The sequence below is a fragment of the Rhododendron vialii genome, chromosome 6a (genome assembly GCF_030253575.1).
Source record: "Rhododendron vialii isolate Sample 1 chromosome 6a, ASM3025357v1".
Lineage (NCBI taxonomy): Eukaryota > Viridiplantae > Streptophyta > Magnoliopsida > Ericales > Ericaceae > Rhododendron > Rhododendron vialii.
In genome coordinates, this window is record NC_080562.1 from 43,656,436 (window position 1) to 43,668,527 (window position 12,092).

A 12,092-nucleotide genomic window follows, 5' to 3' on the forward strand; every position below is an offset into this window, starting at 1 on the left:
AATATCCGTGTGAAGCTCAAGTCAAGCTCAACTACTACTCCTTTCTCTATCTATCTCTATCTCTATCTCTATCTTCTCTGTCTAAAACCCTTCCTTTTTCGTCCTTTTCTGATTAATTTCCACACGTTTAAAACTTCCAAACAAACAAAAAAGAACACAAAAAAGAGGGAAGTTTGAAAAGTAAAAACCACATCTATATTTTGGACTACCATTTGCTCCTAGAAAAGGATTGTTTGTGCCTTTGTGGCATCTAATTCCACTTCGGATTCCCATCCCATTATAAAAATATTAACTTTTCGAAAGAGAGTTGTATTTCGAATTACAAAGTCAAAAATTAGTAAGATGGGTCGTCTAAGATTACTCGAGATGTGTATAAACTGATCAAAACACCTAAAATATCAAAGAAAATGGGGGGGTTGTGAAATTGGACTCCAATTCTCTCCTACATTTGGTTGGATTTCCTCTTCCCGTGTTAGTTTTTTGGTACTTTTGTTCACTGTATGACCGGCTTGTAATAAGACTTATTACGATTAAGATCTACAAAAATGCATTCTCATACCATACTTATTTTGTTTGTCATGTTTTGTTTATCACCGCGCATGTCAAATTAACAGTGGTCGGCACAATAGGTTCTCCTGAATCGCATCAATACCCCACCATTTTGGTTGAAATGATAAACGGAAAAAAAAATGATGCAATCTTAGCGCAATCAAGAGAAAATCAGTTTGCCAAATTATGTAATCGCCATCCGGACCTTTAGATTTTGAGAAAACCCGGCTGAAAATATAGACGTGATATGCCCTTGGCCTTGGTCAACTAGAACCCTATCAAGAAAACATCATCGAAAGGATTAATTCATCATCACCACGTGTTAATGGGGATTGAATCCTATAACCCCGGCTACAAAAGCGTGCTCATTAGTAATAGCATACCTTACGCCTTACCCTTGGGCCCATGGCCTCATATGTGCAGTCCCCAAGGCCAAGCTGCCTAAGCCTTTGAAGGCAAGCAATGACAGACCATGGATGGAAAGCATAGGGGTATCCATAAGGACTTTGTCTCGAAATTTTCTGACTTTCACTGTAACTTGTGATTCACACCATAGCCAATAAAAACTTTAGTTACGACTTGATCGTTGTTTACTATCCTGGCATTCGATGCCTCATGCCTATAACTAACCGTCATTTGAGAGGAGATCTGATGTCAATTGCAAGACTGGCTTTCTAAGGCCTGGTAGAGTCCAAGTACAAATTCGATCTGGAGTGTGTGTAGACAGGTTTCAACTATGTGTAACTAGTGTATGAATATCATTCTAGTTCATGTCTTGTCCGCACTTGAATGGATAACGCAAACCCTTACCTTGAATCAAACCAGGTCCAACTTACGTGCTTCCACCGCAAATCTAAGCCCAATGCATGACATTGTTAGATATCATAGATACTGCCTTTTTAGGCCCCATGTCATGTGTACCCCCAAAACATCCAGGTTGAATATTTCAAGATATGATAAGAATAAACTGTATGCTTTAAACCAGATTTTTATTGAAAGACCCGTAGAGGGGGAAAGAAAAATATGCAGAAATGTATATTGACAAAAAATTTATATGACAAGGCCGGCGATATTACAGAATTCCCCCAACATCAAAATTAACATTACAGAATTCCCCCAACATCAAAATTAACATTAGAAGGTGCTTACAACCTTTGCTTGCACATTACATACTCATAGCCATAGATTTGCAAGAAAGCAGCATTACTCCTTACATGTTTTACCTCTCTAGTATGACAAACATGTTTTCTATTTATCTGCATTGTCACTAAAGCTCCCAAATTAAATCATTGCACCCAAACAGAATGGACCTTTCACAAACCGCCGGAAATAATTCACAAAATGGTGCAGGCCCCTTGTTCCCTGAAAAGTTGTTCACCAACAAATGACAAACATGGAATTCTTTAGTGTTTTAACGTTTTAGTGTTTGGGTACTTACGCCTTTAAGTCTTCGTATCGACTTAATGCTTCCTCAAATTTAAGCCAAAGAGGACCTGTCTGCTGAAGGTTTACATTCTTTGGCCCTGCAAGATAAGCCTGAACGACAAACTGGGGATCCCTTTCCCTGGTTATCCACGGCAGCAGATATTTTATCCAGTCAGTGGAAGATAATCAGTTGAGGACACTTAGATAAGAAACAACTGGATGGTATATTTGGTGTCATAAACAAACTTACCTCCCTTCGTATTGTGATAGCCAATCCAAATAAGCAGCGCCGAAGTACATGGAAACAAACGGCTTTGTTAGATCATCAACCGACTCTACTTTGTAAGCCTTGTAGCCCAAGTCCCTAGACATAAGAAGCAAAGATTCGAGCAAGTTTCAGCTTAGCAGAAGAATCTTTCACTATTTTCTGCGTGGAAAAATGACTAATGTCCTTTAACAATTTGTTTAGCCTGTAACCATCATGAGGTTCAAGCCGATAAAAAAAAAAAAAAAAAACAGAACAAAACATCATGAGGTTCAAAAACAGTCTACAGTTTTAATTAGCGCAATCAGGTCACTTTCCATTTATAATAGAAACCTAATTTCCAATTCGCAGGAAATTTCTGATCAAATCAGTTCATTGTTATGAGGTGACCCAATATTTCTGTAATGAGCTTAAATGACAACGATAGTAGTAACAGCATCTTCTGATTTTGAAAGTTTGAAAACCATAAAAAATTGGATTGTCTTTGTTCCAATGGTGAAGTGCATCATTTCAACTTCAATGAAAGATTCCAGTGAGCATTGGTGGTTTGGCAGGGATGATGGAGACCCCTTGCTTGGGTATAATTCCCCATCACCAAGGGTACCATCTTCCCACGGGCACTATATCCCACCTGCATTACGATGTTATCAAAACACAAGATTCAACATTAGCCATGGAATTCACATACTTGTAAAGCCAGCAAGCTGTGGGGTAGTCAATTCCCATCACTCCCGGGCGCGGTCCAACCCCATTCACAAAACGCATGCTTACAATCTCAGCAAGAGCACATAAAGCTGTCTGCACACTAATCAGTCTTAAGGAGGAAATGACAAAACTAAGTTTGAAAACAAAAGACAAACGATAAAAACTACATGATGTGTTGAGAAAGGTGATCGAGAGAGTACAAATATCAAGCAACTGAGGATAGGCCACAAAATTGCTGCAAAAATTTTGATGGTTTCTGAGCATAATGTCCGAATTCTATTAAAATAAACATCTAGCAAAGGAGCAAGTGTCACCGATCACGGGATTACAGCAAAGTGGGGTTGCATGGAATAATATTACATTTCTAGATTATCATCCAACTAAATTTGGTGCCGGATAAAGAACTTCCAACTAATATGTCATCCTTTGTCACAACAAGGCAATGGTAATCCCTCACTCAGCGTGGGTTCATCAGTTACTATTCTCTTAGATATAATCTCTACTCATGCTGGATCTAAGACTAACAAATACCTCAAAATTATACTAGTTGCAGAAGGGGTAATAGAATTATCCCCACATTAAAGAAGACCTGGGCACTTACTGCTTTTACTCTTCTTGTACTAAAGTACTTTGAAAGTATAGTTTCGGCAGCCACCTGCAAGAAAAGGAAACTTTTTAAAATCAAGTGACAAAGCTTCCAAACGGACTTGAGGAAGGCCAGAAATAACATGGAAGACATAGTGATTGTGTAGATAATATAGCTTACAAAGAGTTGCCTAGAGAAGCAAGACTCAGTCAGCCTATCATTATTTATCCAATGCGGGACATATGAGCAAGTAGCAGTTGTTTGTTTAATTAAAATGTTCAAAAGCCTATCGTACTTCAATGTAAAGAGCCAAATAATATCTGAATTTTGTCTACTGGTCCTCTCGGTGTCTACCGGTCACGAAAAGTTATGCACTCTTAGTTGGCTAATAGAGACCCAATGAAGCGGATTAGCAACCATTACCGAGGAAGAAAATACTGAAGGATCTAAAACAGAAGAATAGAGCAGTAGGGAAAGCATCCAACATGTGGATATATAATCTGCACATGAGAAACAAAGCAGATAGTTCGCAGGTCCATGTTACTTAACCTTACCCTCAATTCCACCCGGGAAATATAGGGTCTCTTCTCAGCGTCGTGGGAAAATCTCACTTTTCCCCGTTTCTCTCCAGATTTGCTCCACTCTTTGTTGACATCTGGATGATTCCACATCTCCTCCATGTCTTCTGAAGAAACTTTAGAGTCCCAAGTTGCATCGGCAGCACCTGGTCCCTCATGTAAAGAAAGTAAGTGAAGTCATCTGACCGAAAAAATAAATTTACTCAAGATATTATTAGCATCCATGCAATAAGATGGCGGTAGAAACAATAACAAAGTTTGAAGAATCATTAATAAGGTGGTCAATTGGTCCCATCTAGATCACAAGGCATGCAGCTTTTATTGGTGGTTAGTGTTAAGGAAATGAATCCCACATTACTTGGGAGTGGATTGGGTGATCACTTAAATAACATTTAGAATTCCATCTCAAAACCAATTGGCAATGAGTGGAGAGGTCTCAAATGTTACTAAGTGATCACCCAATCCACTCCCATGTAATGTGGGATTCATTTCCTTAACATCTCCCCTCACGTGCAGCCGCATTTGAGGTCTGTCACGTGTGTCATCGTGGGGTGTGAATTGTTAATTTTTAAAATGTGGGCTGGAACAGGCCCAGCTCTGATACCCATGTAGAAACTTTATATCCATTTCAAAGCCAATTTCTACAGTTAGCTAAACCAATCATAACCAATAAGCAAAATTAAACAAACAAACAAACTTCCTAATCAACTTCCATAGGGCAGAGTGTCGAGCCCTTTGATTTATTAGGAAACTGAGAATCTCTATTCTGATACTTGTTGCTTGACAATAATTGAGGAAAATGCCATGTTTATCATATTAAAGAGGTGGCAATACCGTAGCATAACACCAAGAAACATAAATCTGTAACAGCATGGACAGACAACATGACCGAAAGTTCAAGAAAGAGACATCCATAAGACATCTTCCTATTGAATTTTTTCTTTGCCGTTCAAAAAAAAAATCTTCCTCAAGAATTTACAATCCAGTTAGATAATCAGCAGGAAGTTATAAAAAATTACACATGCAAATATACACTTCCAATTAAGCTTTATTTTTTTTATAATTGTTTTCATAAACTACTCTTCATGTAAACAATTCAATAAGGAACAGTCACTTGTTGAGACTATCACCGCCAGAATAATACAATTGAAACAACTTTTGTTGAGAACGTCATTATGATTTCATTACCTGCAAACTTTAACCCACTGCAAGCATAACCATTTTTATTAGATTGTTACCAACCAACTCATGTCAAAGCTTAAGCTGTTAGAGAGAGATGAAACTTTATTAGTTATATTCTCAACACTCCTCCTCACTTGTAGTAAGGCTCTCCTCCATAAGCGGGCTAAACATGTGCAACTATTTTTATCATTAGGTAGGCAGTAAGGTTCGAAGATAGGATCTATTGCCTACTCTAATACCATGTTAAATTATTAACCACAACTCATCTAAAAGCTTAAGCTGCTAGAGAGGGGTAACTTTATTATTTTTATTCTCAACAATGATCACAATCAAGTTGGAAATCTCTAGGCAAGATAGTGGAACATAATGGATCTATAAGTTGGATAAGTCAAACAAAACTACCACAAATTGCTTCAAAGAATGCACCTGTAGTCTTAGTCTGTTGAACTGGAGTAGAAGAAACAGATGGATTGTCCAGCATGGGACCAACTTCAAAAACTTTTCTGCACAAAAGTTGCGTACATGGCAGAAGAATAAGTAATGGAAATCTTCAACCAATAAATTCGTTATCAAATCTGAATCTTACATGCATTTTTTGTTTTAAGTCCTCATCAATAGATTCTTGTTAATTGTTATCTCCAGTGGGACTCGTAATGCGGGAAAGCATAACATGGAAACTTTCAACATGATTTACCTACATGCATTTGATCATTTGCAGTTCAAATTGTCATCCACGAGAAACTACAATTTATTTATTTTCATCCGATCTAGTTGAATTTACCCTTTCAACAACGAAGAATGCACGAGCGTAATTTACCATAAGTTAGTTATTTTGCCTTCAAGGAAAATAGAAGAAAAGGATGTGCAAACAAATCCAGCATGCGGCTTCTGTATTGCAAACACTAAAGTCGATAATAAAAAAAACACTAAACTTCAGTATTTCATGTTAAGATGGACAATACAGTTTCTTATCTTCATGTATACAGAACATCCAATGGGAGTAGTTATTCAGCACTTTCCATAAGGTATTCTAACCAATGCTGTAGCGACAAATTTTGCGGGTGCGACATGATGAATCACTTTTGTTAGGTAGTTGACATAGTGTGTGCCGCTGTAACACCCTGCTCCCCCAGTTGATCACAAACACTTACTCATGTTAAGATAACGCAAAGTCGCAAACCAATATGGCCTTTAAATTTAGACCCTTATAATCCTCTCAAAAATCGAAAGTAAACCCTCAAAACTCTCAATCCAAATCAACTAAATCCAAGCCATAGTAATCGGCTGATTTTTCTTATGCTTATTTCTCCCAACTGTCTCTATTCTTCACAACCCGACCAAAAATTCCCACACTGATATCTCCCTTTCTCAACTTTGAACCCTCCGTTCCTCTCTCTAGTAACACTCTCCAGAAATTGTGTTCCCCAAAAACTTTCTTTCTTTTTTCAACCGAGTGACTCATTATACATATGAATTTCCCAAACCTTCTCTCTGGCATGCATGTCCCTCCCAAATCTATCCATTCCTCCCTCTTTCTTTTTTTGTTAACTCATTTTCTCTATTTTCAATTTATCCTTCTTTGAACTCCATGCAATTGCAAACCCATGTATGAAAGTTGAAACCAACTCCTTGGAGGGGTAGTGCAATCACACGTGGGGACTCATGCACTAAACCTCATTTATAGTTTTCTAAAAATAAACAAAATGGACCACTTGTAAAACACAATAGACAAAAATGAACCAACCTTCTCTCACACACCCAGCCATAAAGGCCATGCCACATGGTACCCTGGAACTACCTAATAACTTTCCGTCCGGTTATTATGTGTGAACCATGTTTGGTATGTGTTCAGTGATTGGGTATGCCTAGTACCACAAAAGAAGAAGATTGTCTTTGACTGTCAACATGGATATTTCAAGTAAAAGCGAATCATCCAAGAAACAAGGCATCTAAAAATGGTAGCATGTTTTAAATTTGTTTCTAGCATAAAGGAATTAACTGGCTACCTGGAAGGAAGGCTTTCCTTGACTGAAAGATATCGTCTCCAATACAGCAAAGTTGATTTATGAGTTGCCTTCTTCGTACCACCTTTATATGCCCTCACTATGAACTCTTCACTTCTTTCTCTGCAGGCATAATTATGATATCTAAACTTTGGAAACAGACGGACACAAAATGGCAGTTCTACCACTATTCCAATATCCTGCTTCCAGTCAATAAAAGGACGTATAAAAAGAATAAAAATCTACAAAGGAAAATTGGACAAATGTTATCTTTGACAGTCGACTTACTTTTGGTCATAATCTGACAACCACCTAAGGTAGGCAGCACCAAGATACACATTTACAAAGGGCCTGTACAAAAGTTTTGAATTCCCTTCCACTTCATATTCCCGGTAACCTGTCTCACTGCAAGAAAATTCTGAACTTGAACTTCATTCCGTAAGCATTGAGAAGGAGAAAAACCTGCCCAACAGCTAGTTACACAATCAGATCTAAAATCAGAAACCATAACAATACCTGACCAGCCAATCCGCTGTCTTTGCTAAAATTTGCATGATCCCGATAGTAGTTTCTTTAGTTTTTTTATTATAACGTGTAGCAATAGGTTGTCTGTCACTTTCAAGTTCTGCAATAGCGCAAATCATGTCCTGGAGAATAGAAAGCATGCCGAATTAACACAGGTCCTAAAAAATGTTATTGTTTCTTCACATGTAGCTTTCCAGCTTATTGATTGCAAAAAGGAAATATGCAACAGATAGCTGTCTAAACATTCTGGTCTCTCACACGTGGTGTTTCTATGTAATACTCCCTCCATCCCATAATATTTGTCTGGTCTACAAAACGAGGACATAAAAATAATACAATTTTTGGAAAAAAAAAAAATCAAATTTTTTTCAACAATTCACTAGATATCGATGACTTCTTTTAATTTATGAAAAAAGTTTGAATTTTTTCTTGAAAGAAGTGCATTATTTTTAAGTCCTCGTTTTGCGGACCAGACAAACAATTTGGGACAGAGGGAGTAGCAAGCGAATCATTTCGATCGAATAATGTCTCTAAGAAATTTTTTCTGAATCTTTTTGACAAGAGAAAGTTCTCATGACAACAATCACAAGGGTGGACAAAGAAAACCCCATAATTTCAGCTTCTTACACAAAGATATGCCCATTAAACAGCCCTACCAATTAAACGCATCTCAACTTCAATGAAGAGTCCTTACCATTATGTTGTTATGACTCTTGAACACCATTCTATTGCCATGGGTGCTAGATGGACACATTTCAAAAGGGAAAAAGGAGAACAGAAACAAGGCAATATCAGGCTTTAAGCTCCAGAGTCCAGAGTATGTAGCCTTGAGGGCCAAAAGTGGTCAAGATATCAAATGATCCACCTAACTTGCTAACAAGGATTAAATTCAGCTAAGAAAAATAACACAAAGCTGGGAAAGAAAAACTTCAGAAATGAATACTGTATTTCTAGCTATGAGAGGATAGAGCTCCAACTTTACACTGAATTACCTTTGACAATTATACAAGATTGCAGCAATCATTTGAAGGCTCAATGAGTAATTTTGATGGTAGACAAACTCCTATACAACTCAATGAGACATAACTGAGTTGTCTATAATCTGTTTTCCAGACAAACAAAGCTTTACGAAAACCTAAGTGCTCGATCAGAACATGCCTCTGACTGGCCAGGTTGTCCCTCTATGTTGGCAATTATTAGCCCCTACAGCTCTACTCACATAGAAGAACATGCTCTGAGACTAGAGTGACTGTTTCCAAAACAGAGATTGAACTAGATATTGTTTTAAAAAAAGAATTGGACAATAACAAAACCACGGGCACCTGATTTAGGAATCTCACATGATTTGTGAATTAACTTTGTACTTGTAAAAATGATCATCTCGTAGTCTCCTATAAGATGTTGTAATCATCCAAGAATGTAAGTACATACCGAATCTATCTGTGAAACAAAATGCCTGCGAACGATTATCCCAGCTACAGCCTGAACAGACAACATCGAATGAAAGGTAAATAAAGAAGATTGAAGTCAAATAAGATGATTTGCACAAAATTCCACTTCAGTTAAAGAAGTTAGAGAAGAATACTTCCAGAATTTTCAACAGACGATTGCATTGGCGGTGAAACAAAAATATCAAAGATAGGAAATAGTTTTTGCACCCGTCGAACTTTACAGAATTAGGAGCGTGCCATAGTCTATCTTTATTCTTCTGGTCATGGAAAAAATATATTGCCTAAGAATAATTAAACTTTGTTCAAAATGAAATGGTAAATCTCATGTTTCGAAAGTCGAAACCTCTTAACCGTTTCAGATTTCCTTGGGGATTTCCACAGAGAAGTTAAACATTTATGTACCGAGCCCTTCACACTATCTAGTATCTTCAATCAGATACTTAAAAGAAGAATGTGAGCATATTTTCACTTACCTTCATCTCAGTTTGTGTAAGATAAGGCTGACCATCAGGATCCCGGGAGAGGTGGACTTTCTGTCCTTTTGTCTCTCCAGCATTAATCCATTCACTTCTCACTTCAGGATCGGCCCAAAGTGCTTCCATGTCCTGGGGGTCGACGCAGTCATCCCAGTATTTGAAGCTGACAGCCATCCTAGTAAACTTGCTCGATGCTTTTATTGCATCTAACGGCACAAGAGGGTAAATATAAGACGAAAAGGACAATGTTAACGTCAAGGCTTCTGAAACTTCTAGTTACATGAATCAGTTGTGCTAGTTCCATAAACGGTTTGGTATGGTTTGGATACTTGAGCATATGCATGATATCTTCTTTCCCAGTTCATAAGCAACCATATAAAATGTGCACACATAACGAATCTAACAAGGAGTCCTCCAGTCCAACTAGATAATCACGACCGAACTGTCAAAAAACGGTGCACAATTTTTTACTACTTCGTCAATCGTGTTTTTTCATCTTTTGGATGTATATAACATACCTCTATTCAAAAAGTAAAAAATTGCTAAATGTAAAGAAATTGACTAAAGACTTAAAATACTCAAACCTTTACAAATTTTCTATCTCAAAAACTTATTTCAAAACTAAACACCAAACAAGGTTAAGCGCTTCTCACTTAAAGATGAGATCCACATTGGGAACTTTCAACTTGTAGCCTCTAAGTGCCTTTGATACGAATGCAATTATTCAACTAGGTGAGCAACCTATCCTGGGAATGCAAATTAAAGAAAGATCTTTTCATTATGATCAGGTGATATCATCGCCAACAATCACTAGACAACCTACAAGTACAACACACCATTCACCAAAACCTTTGAAAAATTGGAGCCATATGACCATATAGCAGAAAGTTGATATTCAATGGTCAAGGACCATCCGTATACATGTCACCTCATACGACAGTAATTTGATACAAGGGGCGGGCATGTGCTCACATTCCTGGTGATTTTTTTATTTTATTTTTTTTGCCTGCGCCTCCAGCTGTTTTTCTACCTTGTCTTTTAGGTAATCTTCACGTTATTCCTCAATTTCTTCCATAATCCCGTAGCCCTATATTTTTCAGCTTTCATATGCAGTCGTCCATGTCAAATGCAATTCAAAACATAAAAGGAATGTCTGAGCATTCATCAAAACCACAAAGATACAAACAGCATAAATGAGCTAACCGATTATGTACAACAAAAAATCAATTACAGCTAGCAATCATGTGTTGATGTAGAATTTTAAGCTTCCAACGTATCAGATAAACGAAAGGGAAACCAATAATTAGAGTTCAATTCTACCACAATATTTAAAGGGATTTTATGGAGTATCAAAACAACTTGCCATTGACCTAAACAATAAACATGTAGAGAGACGTTTAGGAAGAGATAATCACCAGAGGAGGTGCAAGTGCAACAACGGAGAAGTGGAGAAGGAAGCCTGCTTGCTTTTTTTTAGCTAGCCTGTTTCTTCTTCCCCTGCAGCGGTTGTAGGGGAAGACGGGAAAAAAAGAAGAAGAAGAGATTTCCAAGAATGGGATGGGGAAAGTGAACAAGCAATAATGGGGGCCGGGAAGTGAGCTATTTTTCCGGCGAGCCTATGAATTCCAGGTCGATGGATGTGCGGTGCGGAATCATCAATTGTGGATTCTTTTTTTTGGCCAAATTTAATTAGTTCTGTTGGGGGAGAGAGAGATGCATGTAATGTAATCTCAAACAATAAAACGCCATGTGGCGCGCATGCTAAAGGTCTTTTTTGCCACCTTGACCTGACAATGCTACTAGCCTAACATAACATGGCGCCAATTGAATGGAAATACTACTTCCACCAGCGCTCTGGGACAATTTAAGTGGAGGAGCATTGGAAAAATGGGAAGTGAATGGGACAAAACTGGAAAAGATTTCGAAATCCCTTGGTGAGATGGGGGATTTCTTCATCGCAAACTTATGGGACTCTTTCTAATGGTCAATTTTTTTTCCCCAGCTCAGTAAGTAAAAAGGTTTAGGAGGGGACGATCGAGCATAACAACCTTCTCCAGGCGTTATCATAATGATTAATGACTTCAGATTCGTAGCAGACCCCAAAAAAAACCAAAGGACTATAACAACTGTTGCCCTACCAAGAACTAGTGGACAACAGCTAGGCTTCGAAGGAGGACCAAATTCAAGAAGGCGTTTTGAGTCATGAGCCACTGGGCTAGCACCCCTAGTGGTTTGTTCTACTCCGTCAGTTGACGTAGGCTTCTTTGGGCTAATTTTTTGCAGTCTTTTTCACACCGTCTCCTTAATTGTTTTTTCTTAAATTTTATTAGATTTTGATATAATCGTT

General features: G+C 37.9%; 2 protein-coding genes across 3 annotated transcripts in view; one reads left to right on the forward strand and one right to left on the reverse strand.

The window, feature by feature from the left end:
• Positions 1 to 1,522: 1,522 nt before the first annotated feature.
• Positions 1,523 to 11,431, reverse strand: LOC131329455 (uncharacterized). Of its 2 annotated transcripts, XM_058362561.1 has the most exons (13): positions 11,161 to 11,431; positions 9,743 to 9,951; positions 9,250 to 9,300; positions 7,810 to 7,940; positions 7,582 to 7,698; positions 7,297 to 7,416; positions 5,717 to 5,793; positions 4,085 to 4,254; positions 3,546 to 3,599; positions 2,928 to 3,037; positions 2,225 to 2,338; positions 1,988 to 2,113; positions 1,523 to 1,911 (listed from the first exon to the last, which is right to left on the reverse strand). In XM_058362561.1, the coding sequence occupies exons 2-13, from the start codon at positions 9,917 to 9,919 to the stop codon at positions 1,884 to 1,886; spliced, it is 1,275 nt and encodes a 424-aa protein (XP_058218544.1). In that variant the 5' UTR covers positions 9,920 to 9,951; positions 11,161 to 11,431; the 3' UTR covers positions 1,523 to 1,883. The 2 variants fall into 2 exon arrangements, with proteins under 2 accessions (XP_058218544.1, XP_058218545.1); XM_058362562.1 differs by lacking the exon at positions 3,546 to 3,599.
• LOC131329460 (uncharacterized) overlaps positions 2,097 to 12,092 on the forward strand; it is a 52,101-nt gene continuing 42,105 nt past the window's right edge. Inside the window, exon 1 of the mRNA XM_058362576.1 lies at positions 2,097 to 2,107. The gene's annotated coding sequence lies outside the window, so the exon portion shown is untranslated. The remainder of the gene's footprint in view (positions 2,108 to 12,092) is intronic.

What these genes read in the sequence shown, in the direction of transcription:
- LOC131329455 (XM_058362561.1), bottom strand. Translation starts at nt 9,919, where the DNA reads ATGGCTGTCAGCTTCAAATACTGGGATGACTGCGTCGACCCCCAGGAC. An exon ending in TTGTCAGATTATGACCAAAA is followed by an intron (nt 7,417 to 7,581) that starts GTAAGTCGACTG and finishes TTATGCCTGCAG; the next exon opens with AGAAAGAAGTGAAGAGTTCA. An exon ending in CTATCACAATACGAAGGGAG is followed by an intron (nt 2,114 to 2,224) that starts GTAAGTTTGTTT and finishes GTGGATAACCAG; the next exon opens with GGAAAGGGATCCCCAGTTTG.